The sequence below is a fragment of the Mytilus trossulus genome, chromosome 9 (assembly GCF_036588685.1).
Source record: "Mytilus trossulus isolate FHL-02 chromosome 9, PNRI_Mtr1.1.1.hap1, whole genome shotgun sequence".
Lineage (NCBI taxonomy): Eukaryota > Metazoa > Mollusca > Bivalvia > Mytilida > Mytilidae > Mytilus > Mytilus trossulus.
Window position 1 is genome coordinate 11,918,651 of NC_086381.1, and position 22,819 is coordinate 11,941,469.

The window sequence follows — 22,819 nt, forward strand, 5'->3', positions numbered from 1 at the left end:
TTTTGATACCCTGTGTCTATACTCTGGACATTTCAGTGTTTATCATACTAAGTTTGTACTGATATTTGTCAATTGCTAGGGAAAATAATTTGACTTCTGGATGTTTTTGTTTTGGTTTTTAAATAATCAAATTGATATTTCCTTTAATTTATTGTTGCAATTTGAGATGGACATACCTTTGATGTGTTTGAGCTGTTGAATTGCCATTTGATTAGAGACTTTCCAGTTTGAATTTTCATCAGCGTTTTGTATTTTTGTGATTTTACTTTTTGATATATGAAAAATGTTTTATCTGGTTTTAATGTGCTGTTAAATTGTTTTCTTATTGACATACACCCTATATTTACTATGTATGTTTCAACTTTAGATATTGAGTTAAATTTAACAATCAGCTTCTTATAAGTTCTCATTATCATTAACATAATGTGAATCAATGAACCATGAACATGGGGTTAAGCCATGTGAACTTTACATCAGACACAAAACCATACACCTTTCCATGACCATTTATACCTGATATAGATCATCTATGATGTAACAGTTAACTGAAAAAATCCTCTTTGTGGAAAACTTTTTGCTGATCAATGAAATATGAAAATGCTATGATTCAAGATCCTTGTACTAGTTCAAATGAACTTTAAAATATCAATCAAGCAAATATTAAAATGTATTTATTTTTCATGACACTTTTTGTCTTTTCGAAGGATTTGAACGGACATCTAATTCAAGGTCAAGATCGTCTAAATCATCATCATCATCATTAGTTACACTGAATACAGGAGTAGATAATTTCCTAGAATTTAATGTCGTTAGCCATGAAGGGCTTTGTAAACACTGAGGTACAATCTCACTTGAACCATTGTTTGATGACTGGCTACTGACAGGTAATTTTGGTGATTGTGAACTTGAAGGTGTTGAGTCTTTCGAGTTACTATTTGTTGTGTTGCGTACAAGATTTAATAAATCACATGCCCGTTTTATTTTTGTTGAATTGTCAATTGTGGTGTCTCGTATTTGAGAATTTGAACCCCCATTAGAATTAGTACTATTTTGTGATTGAATAGTATCTGTCCACAGATGTCCAGACATCATACTTTCAGATAGTCCGCTATCTTCTCCGCTCACTTTCCTTCCACTCTTTTGACCCTGATTTTGAAGTACATCCACCACACACATATCGGATTCATCACATGACTGTTCCTGTTTTCTTACAATAGACGAATTAGCTTTATTAAAAGCAAACTGTTTTAACTTTGAAATAGTACTTGCTGGAATCTTTTCCTTCAGTTCATGGACTTTTTCTGTAGTATTTGAGGGAGTTTCTTTCTTGTGCCCATTTTTAAATGTTTTTTCCTGACTTTCAGTTTCTTCCAAATAATCCATTTTTCCTCCTGGTTCCTTATTGCCAATTTTAGATTTAAGTTTTTCAACAAGTTTCTTCCCTTTAAAGTACTTGTTATTTGTTTCACCTTTATCTTTCACATAAATCAGTTTACCTTTACTTTTGAGCTCAACATCAATTTCATCTATAAAATCTATATTCTCATCTAGTACTTCATTAGTTTTGCTATTTAGATGTTTGTGAGTTCTATCATTCCTATTCTTGATAACACCAGCGACATGATTTTTAGAAACAGGTGTAACTGCCTGCTTGTCATCAAGGACAGATGAGATGTCCAAAGTTTGTATTCCATCATTGTGACCTTGAGGGGATACCCTTGACAGTTGTGTTGAAGTGAAAGGTGTATCATTTGATTCACCTGGAGTTAGTCCAACAGTTGGACATACTACAGGATGAGAGAGAGAGAACGATTCAGTTCCACTACAATTCAGTAAATCTAATGACACGTTTTCATGATTAACAGAGCTATCAGAACTGTTTTCTCTTGATCTACATTGTAAATTTGATTCTGTTTTGTTATTTTTGTCATTTTTATCAATTTCCTCACTAGGGAACTGTTTGTAAGAATTTGTATGAATTTCTATTCTTCTTTTCAATCGATGAAAAGTCTCAGCATTTGATGTTCGCTTCTGTGTTGAATTATCGGGTACAGGTAATTCACTAGATACAGAATTATTTGTTACATTTTCAGTAATTGTTTTCTGCTTTCTGACATCTGTTGAATTGTCATCGGCTTCAGGTGATACTTCTCTTTGATAATTAGATAACTGGGTTATGTCCCTTGTTGTCTGTGATGGTGAAATACTACTGTTTTGTAAATCTACAGAATTCTGTGATGGATTAATGTTACTTGTTTGTGAATGGACAGTGTTCTGTAATTGGTTAATATGACTAGTTTGTGAATCAATAGAGCTCTGTGATTGGATAATACTACTTGTTTGTGAATCTACAGTGTTCTGTGTTATTGTGCCCATAGTTTCTGAGATAACTTCTGTGTGAGTTACATTACTATTCTGTGTATTACTCCTTTGGCTAATGTCCACCGTCTCATTTACAATTAAATTTTTGTAGTTCTCCAGTATTTTCATCTCATCTTCCAAAATATCAGTTAAACTCAATCTATTAAGTACCAGTTCAGCTGAAAAATATGTTTTTCTTTATAGTCACAGCTTATTGTAAAACTTTCAATATTTGTATAATGCACTTATTTTTGTGAAAAACAAATAAATGTAACATTGATACTTTTTAAATAGTGCATTTTTATATGATCAATGTATACAATTTTAATCTGATGTATATGAATCTGAGACACATTTTTAATGACTATGGTTAAAAATAGTGCATAATTAGCGGATTTTATATCTGTTGCTAGGCAACCAACAAATGATAATTACAATAAAGCTTCTATAATTAGTCTATTGAAATTATAAAATTCAATTCATTTGGAGAGGGGGCAAAAATGGCCCTTATTGTACCTTGTCCTTTTTAGTATACATGGTTGAAACCACTATGCAGTTATTAGCAAATTCTAACATTTTCTGTTGGTTCAATTCAAAATAAAACCTTGGATATTTACAATTCAGTGGTCTGTTCACTTGTTAAAAGATATAAAAAGATGTGGTGTTATAAGTGCCAATGAGACAACTCTCCATTCAAGTCATAATTTGTAAAAGAATCTGATTCTTCATCTTATCAAGTAAAGCTGTATGCAAATGTACAAACCTTGTAATTTATATTCCTCCTCAGCACTATCTGGGAAGGCTGTATGCAAAGCATTGACCCCTCCTAATAATGCAGCACCCTGAACAACAAAAAGACATGTTAAATTATGCATCTCAAAAATAAATTACTTTAATTTGTGATCACATATACAGCTATTTCATTAAATTTGTTATTTTGCAAATTCTTATAAAAATGAAAAACTTTGAATTTTTAAAAAAAAAAATCATTTCAGTAAATCTAATTTTTGCTTATAGATAGATAAATTTGAATCCCATTAAAATGAAATCATAAGAGAGTAATGCCGACCTGCATGGTTGATTCCATCAATGTGACAGCAACAACTGCATCTTGTACTGTTACTGTGTTTCTGAACATAAGTCTGGCATGAGCTAAAATAAAAGATATTAACTCATATTAATATGCATGTATTGAAATAGAAAACTTCTGAAGTAAAATAATAAACATGATGAATATTTGCCTGAATGCATGTCAGACCTTAACTATTTCCCTTTACAATCTGAAGGACATCAGAGTAGTTTAAGCAGTATTTCCAATTTTCTTTTATCTTTCTGTTTCTATCATGATTTCCTTGGTAAAGGGTTGCTACTTACATGGATGCTTAAAAAACAAGGTTTCCAAGTGGTACTTTTAAAGCCATTACAAGTTAATTCACCGTTTTTAGAATCTATTTAATGTTCCAAATATGTAAACACAACCCTAAACTCATTTCCTTAATTGTGTCATGTTCACAGAATCAAGTGCCATTTTTGGAGCCGAACCTATTTACCCTTCCAGATAACAGGATATAAGATAACCATTAGTTTTGGTTGAGTTCATGTTGCTGGGTTTTCTCTATGACTTATGAGTTTAAATGTACCTTTGGTATCATGCCTGTAGCCTGGAATTTCCAAGGGGGGATTATTTGGACTTGTGAAATCAACTTTAACTATCACAATTCAAACAGAACATCGACTTTAACACTGCTTATTTGTTTTCAAAGGGCTACTGGTATGAGTATATTTTGCCTCTTTTTTCTAAACTTGCTGTGGAGTATATATGTTGTGTCAGTATTATCTAAAAATTCTGCAGAAACTTCATTCCCTCTTCTTTCTTTTTTTAACGATTTTTTAAGAAGATTATGCTACAGTAGTTCATAGTTCAATCTTAGTATCAACTTTAAACCTTGTATTAAGGATGACAACTTTGACATAGCATAATAGAATTTCTTAACCAGAAACAGCTTTTTAATGTTCTGGAGTAATATCATTGTTCTTGTATCAATCTAATCCTGACCTGGAGTTGACCTGAGTACAACATTTTTATACTCGGGTAATCTGATTGTTTTAGTTCTCAATCCTTTAGACTTTTTTATCATTATTTAGAGTAACCAAATCAAGTCTCATTTCTCACCATGTAACAACTGTGCCCTACATCAATCTAAACATGTTCTGGGGTAAAGCATGCCTTACCTTGGGATAATCTTATCATGCTCTGGAGTAACCTCATGGTAGTCCTAGCAGCATTTCTATCATCGGCTCCTCTTTGTGCCTTGTAATACTCCCTTAAAACCCTGTAAAAATGTTATCATAAATCAAACTGAATCATTGTAATTGATCTGTCTGCTTTACATCTGACCTATAGTATTTTTCTTTACTTTTGCATTTTTTTATTCAATTGTATGACTTTTTTTTGATAGACAGCAGTAATTCTTTAAGATAAAAAAATACCTATTTTTTATAAGTGTATGCTCTTACAGTATTTGAAACCCTTATGAAATTGATTGTGTGATGTTTGGATATTGATTAGTGGCTGTCTCTTAGTCATAAACTTCATCTCCTTTGATTCACATAATCCAACAGTCTCTTTGTCATAAACTTCATCTTCCATGATTCACATTATCAAACAATTCAAATAAAGTTGTTGATATAGCATTGTTTATAAAGGGTAACTTTAAACAGAAATACCTGCTAGCATCTTCAGTAAGTTCTGGATTATTGGTTTAAGGGTAACTTTAAACAGAAATACCTGCTAGCATCTTCAGTAAGTTCTGGATTAATGGTTTAAGGGTAAATTTTAACAGAAATACCTGCTAGCATCTTCAGTAAGTTCTGGATTATTGGTTTTAATCAGTGATATGTAAGCCTGCATCTTCTCCATACTCCAAAGAGATCTGGGGTCAACATCACCTACAAGTAATAATTTGATACAGAAACTAGCCTTCAAAGTTCACTACAGAGACAACATTAATTATACATAAATACTAAATTACACTTATTTGACTCTTTTCTTTCAGAATTTTGTGTTATACATTTCCTGGACAATTTTTGAAGCATTTTAAATGAACTAATTTACAAAATTTACTAGTTATAGTTTTTTTTATTTGTAATGACTTAAATATTCATACACCATTACAGAAGCTTTAATTCTTTAAAAAATACAAAAAACATTTTGTAAATAATAAAATCCAGAGTTCCAGAATTTAAAGAAATTGAAATCCTGACATCCTGAAATTTGAAAACAGAATTCCTGCATCCTGAAAGGATCATTTCCAAGCTCAAAACCGAGATATCCTTGAGTCCCGATAAAGGTCTGACCGCTCCTCATCTATTATGTGAACTAACAAAAAAAATTTAGAAAATCATGAAGATAAATCACAACTAAAAAGGCTAAAAATCTACCCAGAAATTTGTGTTTAATTATAGTCAATTGTGTACAGATGTTAATATCAGTGAAAATACACCTACTTCATGTAATTGCAGTAATTCCCCATATATTTATGGACCCATTTCCCATGTTATAACAGGAGATCTTAAGATCGTTCAAGACCGAGAGTTAAAATCATTCCTCAGTAAAGGACCTAAATATCGTCCCCCGTCAATTATTGATTGGAATGAGTGTCGTAATATCATCCACGACTCACTCCATACTTACTGTATGAAATGGATAAAACGGGAAAAAGCTGACAAAAAATCTTTGGACTCTTTTTTTAATTCAGTAATGAAGATAGTTGATATACGTATTCAACATTTTAAAGAACATTTTACTATTAACAATAACCACAATAAACCTATTTCTCGTATCAAACATAAACTAAAAGAACTAGCCAAGGAATTTGTTTTTGTCCCGGCCGATAAAGCTGCTAATAATATTATTATTGTTTGACGTAAATTTTACATTGAGGTTCTGAAAAAGGAAATCACCAATTCACCAACATTCCAACTGACTCCATTTTCAGAAAACGAAATCTGTAACAAACATAAACTTTTAGGCACCGCTTTACAAGCAGAGCCAAATACAATGAAAGTCCCAACTATGTATTGGCTTCCAAAGCTACACAAAACCCCTTACAAATATAGATTTTTTTCGTCTTCAAGCCATTGTTCAACTACTAAATTGTCTATTCTTCTTACCAGCACACTTGGTACAATTAAAAACCTTATAATAAATTGTTCAAATAAGGCCTTCGAAAATAGTGGAATAAATTACTTTTGGAGTGTCAAGAACTAGTTGGAAGTACTTGATAAATTGCATGCTCATTTTGGGGATTTTGAATCTGTTCAAAGTTTTGATTTTTCTACCCTGTATACCACATTGCCTCACATTCTCATTAAGAAAAAATTCACACACCTAATTAAATGGGCATTCAAAAAATCAGAATGTGAATATATATGTTCAAACTCTTTTAGGTCATTTTTTAGTAGCAATAAACAAAAAAACTATGTTAATTGGACATGCTTTGATACTATATATGCCCTTGAATTTTTACTAGATAACATTTTTGTTCGCTTTGGGGATTCCGTATATCGTCAGATTATCGGAATTCCAATGGGGACTAACTGTGCACCACTTATTGCGGACCTCTTTTTGTATTGTTATGAGTTACAATTTATGACAAAAATAAGCAAAGACCCATCAAAACAACATCTGATAAACAAATTCAATAATACTTTTAGATATTTATATGATATTTTGGCTCTCAATAATGACCACTTCAGTATGTATATTAATGAAATTTATCCTGCTGAACTTACTTTAAATAAAGCTAATACTAATAATGACCACTGCCCTTTCCTCGATCTTGATATCTATATCACTAACGGAAAGCTGAATACTAAAATTTATGATAAAAGGGATAATTTTTCATTTCCTATCGTTAATTATCCGTTTTTAGATGGTGACGTTCCCTTGTCACCATCTTACGGTGTTTATATATCTCAACTTGTACGATTCGCTCGTGTTTGTAACAATGTTTTAGATTTTAACGAGAAAAATTTATGTATTACTGAAAAATTATTACACCAGGGTTTTCGATATCACAAACTAGTCAAAACTTTTACTAAATTTTATCATCGGTATAAAGACATCATTCGTAAATATAGCTCAACATGCAGACTTTTTATACGTTCAGGTATTTCACATCCAATTTTTTATGGAAATATTCTTTATAAAGCAAAGGTGTCAGTATTCACCTCAGAAACTTACAAAACCTTTAAATAGACTGATTAAGAAGGGATACAATTACGATACTGTTGTCAAGTCATTAAAGATTGCATATTTTGGCGTTAATATTGAGTCACTCATAAGGTCTTTGCGTCGGAACTAAAGACATTTATTCTAAAAACAGTTGTTGGCAAGACACGGGTTATGTTCTTCTCATATATGTAATGATGGTATGACACTAAACCCCTAACGGGAAGGATTGTGCCTGATGTTCATATGATGAAATCATAATTTTTCAGTCAGTTTAATTGAAGTCTGGAGCTGGCATGTCAGTTAACTGCTAGTAGTCTGTTGTTATTTATGTATTATTGTCATTTTGTTTATTTTCTTTGGTTACATCTTCTGACATTAGACTCGGACTTCTCTTGAACTGAATTTTAATGTGCGTATTGTTATGCGTTTATTTTTCTACATTGGTTAGTGGTATAGGGGGAGGGTTGAGATCTCACAAACATGTTTAACCCCGCCGCATTTTGGCGCCTGTCCCAAGTCAGGAGCCTCTGGCCTTTGTTAGTCTTGTATTATTTTTATATTAGCTTCTTGTGTACAATTTGGAAATTAGTATGGCATTCATTATCACTGAACTAGTATATATTTGTTTAGGGGCCAGCTGAAGGACGCCTCCGGGTGCGGGAATTTCTCGCTACATTGAAGACCTGTTGGTGACCTTCTGCTGTTGTTTTTTATTTGGTCGGGTTGTTGTCTCTTTGACACATTCCCCATTTCCATTCTCAATTTTATTTAAATATCTATATGCATAAAAGTATACATAACAGACCTGCCAACTATCCCGATTTTCGCGGTATCACCTATTTTTACCCCTCAACCCGAATCCCGATATCGGGATCGTAAAATTAGTCAAAATCCTGATTTTCAACAAATATACCCGAAAAAATTATTGTTTACCGATTTTGAAGTTTTTCTGATCAATTTTAAAAAATCAATCATTTTACCTGGGGACATATTATGACAAGTTAATGACCCTACGTTAATCAACAGTCACAATAGGTGTCATAATTAGAGGTTGTATGTAATCAGATTACCTAATGGGTCGTAACAGTCCACAAAATTACACAAATTTGGTCAAACAGCCTTTCAATTTTAATCAATTCATCATAAAAGCACAATTTGCAACATTTGCCGTAGTTCCACAGCAAAATCATAATTAATTGAAAGATGAGAACTGTAATGAACTCTCAAGAAAACATCGTTTATCTTGAAATCTACATGTATTTAATTTTTGAAACCAGACATCGTGTGTCTGTTGATTTAAAATCGACGCCATTTTGTATACATCTCTACTGTGTTACTGTATAAGCCTCCGCCGGTAAGAGCACCTCTGAATACAAAGAAAGATAACTCAAATTTTTATCCATTTTCTCATTGATACTGACAAGACCAGGAGTAAGACTAAATCGAAATCTGTCTTCATCCTTCTTACTTTAGGACATGTAGTTTTAGGTGTTTTGAGTCAAGGTTCATAGATGAGAAGGTCTTTGGAGGGGGAAAGGGGGGGGTCTCACTTTGAATCCTTTATTTTTAATGCCATTTTCTCTATTCTTTAGTTTTTTTGTCAATTTTATAATTAAAAAGTACAAGAATCATGCAAATAAAAGAAATCAAGGCCTATAAGCTCATCATTAGTATACCAAAAGAAAAAAGAAGAGAACTTAAGACTATTTTAGGAGTAAGAAACAATGCTCACAGAAAAGTCGCTAAAATTGTAATCCTTAAAAATCTTGTCGCGCGCTAAATCCCCCATGGAGATTTTCAAAAGTTGGCAGGTCTGACATAAATATAAGTTGGTATGGGGATACCATGGAGCCCTATCTTACCTAGAGGATCTTTATTTTCCAGTATGAATGAGGATACAACTCTATCCCAGTCTTCATTCTGGGAGTCTAACAGTACTAATACTAAGTCAAATCTACTCAACAATGGACTGGCTAAAGCAACATTTACACTCAGTGACTGAAAAAAGTGTCAAAATGGAAGATAATGGATATGTTGGATTTTAAATCTAAGAGATCAAATTAAATTAATAGATGTGATGATATCAAAGAGGGATTTTTTTATTTTTTTTAATCAAAAATAATTCTGCATGGTGCAGACATGATTTATATTTTCTAAGTTGTGTTTTGGTTTAATTTACCATGTTTGAACTTAAATTTTTAAAGTTATACTATATTAATTTAATATTTCTTTTCATACCTCATTTGGATCATAATGGCCTTTAGGATTGGTAGCAGCTAGGATACTTGTCTTTGTGTCAAGTTTACAAACCATACCAGCCTAAATAAAGTTTAACATTGTGTTACTATTGAGTAATGTTTTTTTGTAGATTTTTTAATTCTTAAATAAACCAACTCCAAGAAAAAGTTGCTTACATAAAACAGTAGAACCAAAGCCAAAATAGCACTTAAGACACACATACTCTTTGTATTTTTTTTTTCAATTGATAAACCAGTTACACCAAAGGATAAAGTCCACTTTAGAGAGGTACTTTGAATCAAATTATAAATGAAAAATAATCCATATCATCACCTTGGCCACACTGATTGTTTGTTGTTCCATAGCTTCATGTATACTGGCTTTATCATGTTCTCTGATACTATTGAATTCATCAATACAACAGAGGCCACCATCAGCTAGGACTAAAGCACCTGCTTCTAACTGCCACTCACCACCATCCTATAATTAAAATGAGTTATCAAAATAGTCAGTCATCACATAGTGTTGTAGTTTTGCCTTAATCACTTGTATTTTCAGTAGCACAGCATAACTCAATTCAGTCTATTTTTTGCAAATGTGCTAGACATTGTTTTACATTTGTCATTTCAGGGCCTTTATAGCTTGCTATGCAGTATGGGTCTGGTTGAAGGCTGTACAGTGATCTATAGTTGTTAACTTTCTGCATTATTTGGTCGCTGAGACAGTAGAGAGTCATCTCATTGGCAATCATACCACATCTTCTTATTTCTATATAGCTGTTCATCAATAGATATAAGATGATCAGAAAATACATAATGGGTAGCATTTGCAATTCACAATTTCAGATATATTGCTGAGTAGATAAATTCCTTAACAATAAAACCATTTTATCTTTATAATTTAGGTGCCATTATATAGTTTTTGCAATAGCAACACTGTTACTGTCTACCTATCCCTGTTGTTAATACAGACCGTAGAGTTATCTGTAAAAGCCTACCTTGACAGCTGTTACAGTAAGTCCTGCACTTGTACTACCTATCCCTGTTGTTAAAACAGACCGTGGAGTTATCTTTGTGGCATACTTCAGAAACTGAGATTTTCCTGTGCCTGAAAATATAGCAGGATTTATGTTAATGACTTTTTTTTCAATTTAACAAAAACTAGGGCATCTGCATATAAGATTTATTCTGAGTCCTAAAAATTTTCCAACCAAATGGGTTCAATGTTTGATTTAATGGTGAGTTTTAGATCAATTAATTCACTTTTTTTTTTTGCAGTTTACCGTTTACCAACTTTCAACAGAATTACTGCCCTTGTATTTGCCAGTTGAGAGTTTTTCTTGTCATCCCAACAAACCTAGCTTTAGTGATCATGTACTTTATGATGGTACATATGTCATCAACGAATGACAAGATGTACTATGGGCTATTCTTTACTAATGATACCCCAGTATAACTATTCTGTTTAACAAATTGTGAATTTTCTGAAGGAATGTTTTCAGAATTTGCAAAAAGATCGAAATCAGATATCTAGGAAAAAGCTAGTTTTCCACAATACAAACAAATTTTTACCAACAAAAATTAACAAATTCACAGTGCCCAAAACTGAATTGAGAAGGGACTTACATACAATTCTTTTTCACTTTTAATGGTACAAAAACACTTTACCTGGATCCCCAACTAATAACATATGTATTTCTCCTCTTACTCTGGTTCCTGTTTCGTCCACTCTCTACAAAAGTTATAAATATAGTTTATACTACTTACATCTCCTTTACATAAACATACAGTGAACAAGCTAAAGTCATCATTTTTGTGTACATAAATTACGCTGTCAGTTTTCTTGTTTGAATTGTTTTCCATTTGCGATTTCTTGGCCTTTATAGCTGACTATGTGGTTTGGGCTTTGCTCATTGTTCAAAGCAGTACAGTCACCTATAGCTGTTAATTTCTGTGTCATTTTGTCTTTGATAAGAGTTGCAGCATTGGCAATCATACCACATCTTCTTTTAAATATATATATACACCTACCTGAACCCCACCAGCTAAAGCCATAGCTACTGCAAGTTTGACCACATATAATCCATAGACTTGTGGACAAAAACTGGTCAAGATCTGATTTCTCCCTGTCAGTGGTTGATGAGAATGACTCTCCCAAAATGATAGAATTTCTTTTTTCTGAAATATATTACACACTCATATATAAAAAAGGGCAGAATTATAATAAACTGACATACTGTGGATTCATTACTTTTTCGTAGGTACCAAATTTTCTGGATTAAGAAAATATTGTATTGTCATGGATATTTAACTTCAAATTTGAGGTTTACTTTTACCAATAAAATCCATGAAAATTGGTTTCCCACGAACAGTTCAATAAACTTTCATATTAGTCAATATAATATTCTACAAAAATCAGTCACATTTGACAAGTTTAACTGCCTTAATTAAAAGTTTGTTCATTTTTACTGTAATCATCAGTTTACAAAATTAATATTCAATAGGACCTTTCCTCAAATTGCTTTACAATCTCATAAAATTATATACATGATGTCAGTTTCAATAAGAGAAGGGTGGATTCTTAAAAGTGATTTACCAGATCTTGATTGACGAGAACTGAGTTACGCTGTTCATTGGTCACTAGAACATGGTTCGCTTTCATTACAACTTCAATTTCACATCGACTGTCTACTGATGATGGTCGCCATCTTCTTTTAACTGTTCCACTGTAATAAATATCAATTCAGACTTTCTAATGTTTGGAAAATTTGAAACTTAAAATTTACTTATTTTGTTTATTTAGGGTTTTTTTTAAGGATATAAATCCTAATAAAGATTTTTTTCTTCTAAATGACTACTTATATCAGTACATGTATTAAGACAAAAAATGATAGTAAAAAAAAAAGTACAATTATTGCTTATTATGCTTATACATTAAATGGTATTCACAATCACCTAATTCTCGTACTTCATCACTACTTCATTTTAAACAAAAAATATAATTTTGTATGATAAACAGTTAGGTAAATATAGACTTTGTCCAACAGTCCATATTTCCAATTGAATATACATTTTGTCAGTAAATTTTCTGCTTATAAATTATGTAATCCTACTAAATAAATGGATCATAGTTATATAGTGACATCATTTTCTGACGAACATCTCAAGGGTTTTTACCATATAGTGACATCATCCCCTGCCTTACAAGTGTCCACCAGATCCTCCTCTAGTATAACCCACATGGATCGGGGTATTGTCCCTACGGCTAGTTTCTGTACTTGTTCTTGGACCTTTATTTCCTGATAATTTCTACAGTTTACAGGTTGACCTCCTGGAAGAAATCTCTGTTTTAAGTAACATGTCATTCTTAATAAACATTTTCATAGTTTAAATATATGCAGAAATGGAAGAATTGGCAATCAGGGCAGAACTGCTAATGGCACACTCCCAAAATTTAAACTCTGTGTCTATATTGTAGTTCTTAGAATTGTGCATGTGTTATATAATTTGCATGTAGCAAACTAAAGAAAGAGGTGAAAACGTAAAAAAATAATTATTTTTTACCAGTTATAAAGGGGCACAACTCTAGAACTGTAGGCAACTCATTGCCTTAATCATGTGAACTCAGAATGTGGGTAATGGTTCTAAGAATTGTGTTCACAAAATTTCAATCAGAAATAACTTAAGTTAAAGTGGGGAAATGAAAATGGAATGGAAAGACAAAGATACTGTCAAGGTTTACACTTTATGCCCGCATTGCCTAAGTCTGGAGCATGACAAAGATACCATGACTGAATACTAAGTTGATGAGCACTGGAAATCCAATCCCATCCCGCAGCATAACATGCTAACAAAGAGCTTGATTCCACATTTAAAAACAAGAATGTGTACCTAGTACATGGATGCCCCATCGGCATTATCATTTTCTCTGTTTAATGGACTGTAAAAATGGGGTAAAAACTCTCATTTGGCATTAAAATTAGAAAATCATATCATAAGGAACATGTATACTAAGTTTCGAGTTGATTGGACTTCCAACTTCATCAAAAACTACCTCAACCAAAAACTTTAACCTGAAGCAGGACAGACGAACAGACCAGAAAACATAATGACCATAAACATGATAAATGGCGCAAAAAAAAAGATTTGTAGTTTCTGAGAGTGAAATGTCACAAAAATGTCATAAATTGCAAATATGTGTATATTCGTTTGGATTTAGTAAAAAGGAAAGTCATGAATCTCAAAATATAACACACAAAAACATGAAACTTAATACCAGTTTTGTAGAATCTCTGATTTGTTGATCCTGAGATAAACACAACAAACAGACCATGGGATTGAAAGATAGAAACAAGACTTACCTGTGTCATTGACGAGTGTAAAGTTTGTGGAGTTACATGCTTCATTAGTACACTTGCTTGGTTTTCCTACTGAATAAAACTGTTCTATGTCAGCCTGAAATATAGAATTTCAAGGAGAACATTCATTACATTATTATAATCCAATTACATTTCAATGAAACATTTTATCAGCAAATTATATAACTAGAGCCTGTGTCGCTCACCTTGGTTTATGTGCATATTAAACAAAGGACACAGATGGATTCATGACAAAATTGTGTTTTGATGTTGGTGATGTGTTTGTAAATCTCTCTTTACTGAAGAATCTTGCTGCTAATAATTATCTCTATCTATAATGAAATTGGCCCAAAATGTGACAATAGAAAATACTTAAAATATAAATTTACTATAAAGGGCAATAAATCCTTAAGGGGTCAATTGACAACTTTGTTCATGTCGACTTATTTGTAGCTCTTACTTAGCTGTACATTAATGCTGTTTTACAGTTTGTCTCTATATATAATAATATTCAAGATAATAACCAAAAGCTTCAAAATTTTCTATAAATTACCAATTCAGGGGCAGCAACCCAACAACAAGTTGCCTGAGTGACCTGAAAATTTCAGGGCAGATAGATCTTAACTTAATAAACAATTTTATGCACAGTGGATTTGCTTTGGTTTCAGAGATATTCCCCAAAAACTGCATTTTACCCTATGTACTATTTTTAGCCATATTCAATTATAGTTGTGTAAAATCAATGAAAATAGAATTCCTTATATATTAAAAAATAAAATAATTTTCTTTATATAGTAACATTAGTTTTATGCTAATTATAAGATGTCAATACCTCTACTGTAAATATACTTCTACATTTAGCACAGATATATTCTTTTTCATACTCTAACATCTTCATAACAGTGGTTCTTATCACGGTTCCTATAAAATTATCACATACAATGTTTTCAAAATTATCTTATACAATAAAAATCATCAAGAATGCATTATTAGAGAAAAACATTAGGATGAATAGGAAAAGCTTCCCTGAATACTACCTGGTCCAATGGAAGCTGTCTAGTAACTGATCAAATTATATATCAACTACACAACTTATAGTCAGAAGGTCGTTGACAGTTATCAGCAGCTAGAAAAATAATTAAAGAAAACTGTTTAATGGAACTGTTTCATACCCTTTTAAACTCTCAAGTGGAACTGCTTAATTCCTTAAAAGACAAAAAAACAGACAAGTGGAACTGCTTTTTCCCTAATAAGACAAAAACACTGTCAAACAGACCTGTGTTTGACATAAAAATGTCAGATAGAACAGTTTTTATACCTGTTTTTAGATTAGAAACTGTTTTTGTATAAAATATAGAGATGTGGTATGATTAACAATGAGACAACTATCCAACAGAGTTTAAATGATGTCTACCTGTTATTGACAAGAAGCTGTCTACATCAGCAGTTCTAGGTAGTGTAGTTCTGGTCAGCTCAGGACAAACAGGCAAAGACATAATTCTTGCATGGATATGCTTCTTTACATTCTGAAAAAAATATATTATATTCATAAGAATCACTGAGAAATTTTTGGCAGACTTTGTGACATTGCTGATAAATTCCTGGTGCTGTCATCTCATAAGAGAATTACGGAGCGACTGAGCAGGGTGATATATGGATAGGGAAGGACGATAAGTAATAATATCATTGCTTGTATATAATAACAATTATTATATCATTTCAATGCATATGGTGGAGCAGTTAATGGAAGAAGAATTTGTACTTTAATAAGTTATTTAAATAGAACCAAAATTAGGATTTTCCTTTCACTGCCGACTTTAAACCAAGTTGTAAATGTTGTAAATGGAACCAAATGATCTCAAATTATCCCCATGGATCAAAGGAATATTTTACTGTAAATAGCTGTGATTCTTTTCATTGGTACATCTACACTGATTCAATTTTCTTGAACTATTTGATGTCTTAAATACTCAACTGATTCAAATAAGTTCTTATACTATTGACTTTCATAAGATAGAAATATAATCATTTGTACCTTCAACAAAGTAAAATTGATTATCTAGAAAAAAAGAAAATTATCAACCAAATCTCAATTTATATATGACTGTGAGCAAATGCTTGGCTAATCTCCATTAAGGTAGATAAAGTGAATACCTAGTGTATGCAGGGTTGTCTACAACAAGTAACATAAAATGTAAAACTTGAATACAATGTATATGTAACATATTTAAATAAGCTTACCATAACATTTTTCTGTGGATGATTTGTCATCAAGACACTCTGACTTTCCACCATTGCTGCATCAAACACAGGAAACAACTTGTCAGGATTGGATAACAGCACTTCACAAATTGACATGTTGTGTTCAAATAATGACAGGGCACTGAAAATAACAGTACTTCACAAATTGACAATTCCTAATTGTGACAAGTGGTAGAGTGGATTAATTTACTATATACATATATATATACAATATGGCTTTGTATTGAACAAACTATATTTCGTTCGACTTAAGCAACACAACAGGTCCCCCATGTGGAGCAGGATCATCTCTCCCTTAAGGAGCATCTGAGCTCACCCCTGGAGTTTTTTGGGGGGTTTTGTATTTCTTAGTCTTTAGTTTAACTCTGTTTTGTCTTGTGTACTATTATTTGTCTGTTTGTAATTTTCTTTTTTTAGCAATGGCATCTTCAGTTTATTTCAATCTGAGTTTGAGTGTCCCTATGGTATCCCCCCCCCCCACCCCCTCTTTCAAGCAATATAGTGATTTACAAAGTCTACTGATTTGTATGCCCTGTCTTTGAGTCCACTTAATAATTTCTTGTGCACTATGGCAAACCACCATGTTATAAAATACATAAATACATCAATAACTCATTCTGGTTTTACATAATATATTTACTTGACAGTAACTGAGAAGTGATCTTCATTATCCTCATTCAGTAAGATATCCACCAAGTTTTCTGTATGATGTTCTAATACATATCTTTGTAGGATGGCTGGATAAAAGGTACAAATTTTACTTGTAAATACAATTAATATTAAACATAAGACATTTTGACAGGAAACTTTCTTTAATGTTGTACTTTGAATATTAACTTATCAAAGTTCCCACTTTAGAACTATGATGAATGTGCAGTTTACAATATATATATATTAATCTCCTTTTTGGAGAGCGAGTTTCATCCTGATTTCCAGGTTGTAAATTTAGAAATTCCAGGAATTCTGGATTTATTGGGTGAAAAATCTGGATACTGATTTTGTTTGACAAATTGAGTTTAATGGTTCAAAGCAAGAATGATTTAAGAGTCTCAGTATGACTAATGTTCAAAGTCTGTCAGCTACACTTAATCTGTACATTTTGTATGCACTTTATACAACAATAACTTCTCCTTCATCACCATTGTGACATAAGATTTTTTCATGACTTCAAAATTTTACAGGAACCTTTAGGAAGTCCAGTAATGGTGGACAAATAGTGACCTATCTAAAACCAACTATATGTCCCCATTCAAATGCATTGATTGGCAAATAAAAGTTTGGGTTTCCAACCCGGAACCCCTCCCCTGGATCTGACACTGGGTTGGCAAGTATTGTCTATAATTTCCACTGACAGACTGTTTTTTTCTGTAAATAAAAATTAACTGATATTTTTTTTTTTTCGTTAAAATGCAGCAAGGAGCATGCATATTTCTGTATTCAAACTAACTTTAAGTATTACAACTAACCACCTGACAGTCATGTGACTTAATGACCTTAAAGTTAACTTTGCATGCAAAAAGACCTCTGCCATAAGTTTAGAAAATTTGTTTATTTTAGACCGATTCTATTGGAAAGTAAACCTAGTATTAGTGACAGGGCACAAAAATGTGATATCAAATAAAATAAACGTAAAGACTTAATTATAATAACTTTATTTGAAAAATCTTCACAACACGTAGTATCATTTGCTATTGTTACCAAGTATAGCAGCTGAATGTGGTCATGCAGGCATGCACAGCATACAGGGAGTGAAAGTAGAATTCGGTCGAAAACATAAGACGGTCGTAAATATGAGTCAACAGTATAGATTTATCATGTTTATAGCACAAAATCTTTTACATATTTTATCTTAAACATTTACATGTGTGTACTGTAGTGACATTAATATAAACAGTTACATGCGAGGATAATTGATACTGTGACAGTTTCTATGTATTTATCATTTCGACGACCACACACAGGTTTATTATCTGCACATAGTTTAATAAGGCTTTTATAAGGATTATGATCATTCTGTAACTGTAGTTCGATTGTTTGAGTTGTATAATAAATATTAGTATTTACTTGGTCAAGACTTGGAGTCTACTATATATATGTGAGGGGGTTGCTTCCCTTAGAAAAACTTAGTAGATACTTAGTCAGCCGTAAGCGGTTGAGCTAAGGAAGTACTTCTTTAGCTTAGTCGGTTAGTGCGCTGCCTTGTAACACAGAGGTCCCGATGGAGACAAGCAATTTTGTAATGAAATTTGTGCTCTCCGGTTACATTGGCGCCCAACAATAATAACCCATGGTTAGAAGAATTACCTAGCCAGGTTAAAATATAAATTAATATAAAAAAGATGAAAAGATAATCATTATAGCGGTACCTCGAATTACCGAATAACAGTGTTATTATCCGAATAACTCATGTAATTACCGAATAACTCTTTAAATATCAATATTAACACATTTAAGTGACTTTTAAACATATATTATTGGATAAAATTATAATAGAAGTGTATTTTATAACCTAATATAGTCCCTAGTGTTGACAGTGGGTTACTTGCCATTAATTTTTATACCTCTTCCAAATTTATTTCTCCATGTTTAATGCCTCAAATTGCAAGTAGGGGGATAAAATTACACTGTAAAAAAATTTGGGTCCAGAATTTTAAAGGAAAGTAGTGATTTGGCCCAGCTGAAAAAGGTTGAAAATGAGCACTTCGGAAGCTGTCAAAAGATTTCAAGACGCCCTAAACATAAAATTGTCCATATTTTGAGTTAGAGGCGATGAAGTTTTCTATAATTTTGATATAATTTGTCCCAAAAGTAGTACAACACACTGTAAAAGTTTCTTTGAGAAAGCGCAGGTGGGATTTTTTTTATTTTCATTTATGTTCTAAAAGAAATGCACTACGAATTAATTGTGTTCTCGGACCATTATAAAATTATGGATATCGGTGTGTACTTTCAAGATGGCGACCAAGGAAATCGTAAGGAATGAATAAAAGAAAGATTGCATATATGCCTTCAAAGGAAAACCCTATGAAAATATAGTATTAAATAATTTACTGTATATACATGTACAGAGAATTGTCTAATAATTGTTTTTCAGAAAGGATTTGAAAATTTAACCAGTACATCATTTATTGCTACTTTTATTTATTTTCATACATTGAATAATTTTATAGTGATAATGAGTTAATTAGTTCCAATAAACAAAATAATCATTACCTCACACTTCTGTTAGATTGTTAATTCGGTTGTTGTTTACTGACACATGCCCATTACATAATTAATCATTAAGAGATAATGAAATTATATTACAGTATGGACACTCTGCATTAAACAGGCTTGTGACTGTCTTGGTATACCAAGGCTGCATTACCAACACCAATAATTATAATAATGAAAAATAGAATAAAATAAATATTTACAACTATATACAATATGTACATCCTATGTTAGTTTTCTGTCAAAGGGTAATAATGTTCAATGTTTCACCAATAATTTTTGATTATTTAAAATAAAAAATTATTTTAAAAAGGTATTTTAATAAAGTTAATTTGAGTTTTCCTGTTAAAAAAAGCTTTCTTCTGGCAAATTCTAATTTGTAAATTAAAAAAATATGTAAGAACTTTTGGATTATTTTAGTCATTCGATGTTAAAAAAAACCCTCTTCTTAAACAAAATACATTGCACGTGGAGTCATTGAGAAAATAGTTCAGTTCATTTCCTAACTTTGTTAATAAGCCAACTGACCGACTTCCTGAAAGTATATACAGTAAATTATTTAATACTATATTTTCATAGGGTTTTCCTTTGAAGGCATATATGCAATCTTTCTTTTCTTCATCTCTTCCGTTTTCCTTGGTCGCCATCTTGGAAGTACACACCGATATCCATAATTTTATAATGATCAATATTAACTTACCTGCAACTTTTAAATTATTTTTAGGTTATAAAATACACTTCTATTATAATTTTATTCAATAATATATGTTTAAAAGTCACTTAAATGTGTTAATATTAATATTTGAAGAGTTATTCGGTAATTACATGAGTTATTCGGATAATAACACTGTTATTCGGTAATTCGTGTTACCCTCATTATAGAGTGTAATGACTCTTGAGGTGGGGGAAGTGTGACGGGGTTGCTTCCCTTAGAAAACTTATTAGATACTTAGTCAGCCGTAAGCGGTTGAGCTAAGGAAGTACTTCTTTAGCTCAGTTGGTAAGCGTGCTGCCTTGTAACACAGAAGTCCCGGGTTCGAGTCCCGGTTGAGACAAGCAATTTTGTAATGAAATTCTTGCTCTCCGGTTACATATATGTAGCAGAAGTTGCCATAATGTGCATCAAAAATACAAGACAAAATAATTAGTTTATTGATGGTGGAAGTAAAAGTAAGAGCAATAATCGAACATTAATAAGAACATAACTTCATAAGAGTGTTCCCTGATAAAATTCTACATAATTAAAATACTTTTGAGTGCTCGAACTTTTGTGGTTGTTCAATCGATTGGACAAATCCCACTTATGTAAATATGGTACCTTTGTATTCTACAAATACGTTTAAGTTTGCATTTTCTTCTGTTTCGTGATTCTCAATCTGATTCATCTTCAATTTGTATCATTTACATTTCCCGCCATATTCAGAATAGTGAACAAAAATAGATATCTACAACCCTGTACACAGTTCCGATTAAAGCACCAAATGACCGTTAAAGTCAAATAAAGTTACCCTCCTTTTTTATTGTTCATGACGTCATATTCAGCTGCTATACTTAGTTACTATAATTATGTCTCTGGATAGGCATATATTAATATAAAAATAAAAACAAACAAAACATACGGATGTCATGGTACGGTTATTCATAATTTAAATTGCTGATCAAATTTTGTCTCACAGGGGTCAATTTAGTCTCACAAAATTGAATCTTGTCTCACACTGAGACTACTATAACATATGTGTTATAGTAGTCTCAGTCTCACACAATTGACTTTTGTGTTTCAATTTCCATTTCAGGTAACAAAAGTCAGTTTTGTATGCAAATAAGGGAGCTACCATTTGATTTTTATGGGGGGGGGGGGGGGGGGGGGGGCTAGGATGAAAAATATTGTCCTGCATTTTTTTTAGTTGTAATCTCTGTCCTTCCTTTTTATTTTTCACTCTATCCGGTCCCCCCCCCCCCCATAAAAATCAAATGGTTGCTACCTAAGTATATATTTGCATACCTTTTTGGCAAAATTAACCGTTTTGTCATGACAAAAATGAATTTTGTCTACAAAACTGAAATTTGTCATCACTAAATTGAATTTCTCATAAAACAAGTCTGTATCACATAGTTTTGTAAGACAAAAAAGATTTTGTTATGACAGAATTGAATTTTGTACAAAACCACTAGAGTCCCATTTACGTGTAATATTCCGATTCCGCATATCTGTCTACAACATACTTCATCAAATACATCATATTTATATATTCTTGTCATGATACGCATTTAATACTTGCCACTGCAAGACATAATCTTATCCAACCAATGTCTAACTCCTTGTTTGTGTTTTTCTCATCTTTTGAAGGTAATAAATTCGATTTACTCCCTTTAAATTATATTTTAAGAATAGAAAATGGCAGGATTCACCACAGAATGAAAATCAAGGATGGAGCATATTTATGGTCATCAAATCAGAGATGATGTATTATCCTAAAAAGCTTTCTTTGATGTTTAGATTTAATTTAAATAACCTGCTGGAAAAAACAGTCCTACTAAATGCGCCCGGGAGCGCCCGGGAAAAGAAAAAGCGCCCGCGGAAAAGAAAAGCGCCAGGAAAAGGAAAATTAGCGCCCGGAAAAGAAAATTAGCGCCCGGTAGAAGAATATAATACTATTTCATAACAACATTGTTTTTTCCTTAAAAAATAACCAATCATTGCTTAGATATAGGAAGATGTGGTGTGAGTGACAATGAGACAACTCTCCATCCAAATAACAATTTAAAAAGTAAACCATGATAGGTTAAAGTACGGCCTTCAACACGGAGCCTTGGCTCACACCGAACTGTTTTGTGGAGATATGTACGATGCTACATCTCAAGTGTTGTTGCACTTTTACATTTCAGATTTCAAAATTGTATAAGTTTAGTAAATTAAAACAAATAATGATGAAAGACATTGTCCTCGATCAAAATGCATATTTTGTTTTGTCACCGGATATATTTATCCATTTTGTGTTTTCAGTGTTATGTTTCCCATTCATATCGATTCATATTCATATTTCATATTCATGTTTCTTAACGATTGACGACAATAGTTTTGCGCTGCGTATTTTGAAATAAACTATCGCTTTGTAAACTATATATTGCTTTACGTACTCGGATTATTTAAA

At 32.1% G+C, this 22,819-nt stretch overlaps 1 protein-coding gene across 1 annotated transcript; it reads right to left on the bottom strand.

Annotated features, from left to right (window-relative positions):
- Positions 1-663: 663 nt before the first annotated feature.
- LOC134685118 (DNA helicase MCM9-like) lies at positions 664-21,109 on the bottom strand. The gene is made up of 19 exons (XM_063544575.1): positions 20,986-21,109; positions 17,095-17,191; positions 16,434-16,575; positions 15,607-15,718; positions 15,025-15,113; positions 14,196-14,289; positions 13,012-13,165; positions 12,431-12,560; positions 11,866-12,012; positions 11,503-11,566; positions 10,833-10,942; positions 10,169-10,315; positions 9,836-9,916; positions 9,460-9,595; positions 5,211-5,310; positions 4,594-4,694; positions 3,431-3,513; positions 3,125-3,203; positions 664-2,540 (listed from the first exon to the last, which is right to left on the bottom strand). The coding sequence occupies exons 1-19, from the start codon at positions 21,050-21,052 to the stop codon at positions 679-681; spliced, it is 3,795 nt and encodes a 1,264-aa protein (XP_063400645.1). The 5' UTR covers positions 21,053-21,109; the 3' UTR covers positions 664-678.
- Between the last annotated feature and the right edge of the window lie 1,710 nt (positions 21,110-22,819).

Bases quoted from the DNA above. Each gene is read 5' to 3' on its own strand.
- LOC134685118 (XM_063544575.1), bottom strand. From the start codon at position 21,052: ATGAATCAGATTGAGAATCACGAAACAGAAGAAAATGCAAACTTAAAC. The intron at 14,290-15,024 runs GTATTGACATCT...TCTATATTTCAG, and splicing joins GAAGTATATTTACAGTAGAG to GCTGACATAGAACAGTTTTA. The intron at 12,561-13,011 runs GTAAAAACCCTT...TATTTATTACAG, and splicing joins GGGGATGATGTCACTATATG to TGGAACAGTTAAAAGAAGAT.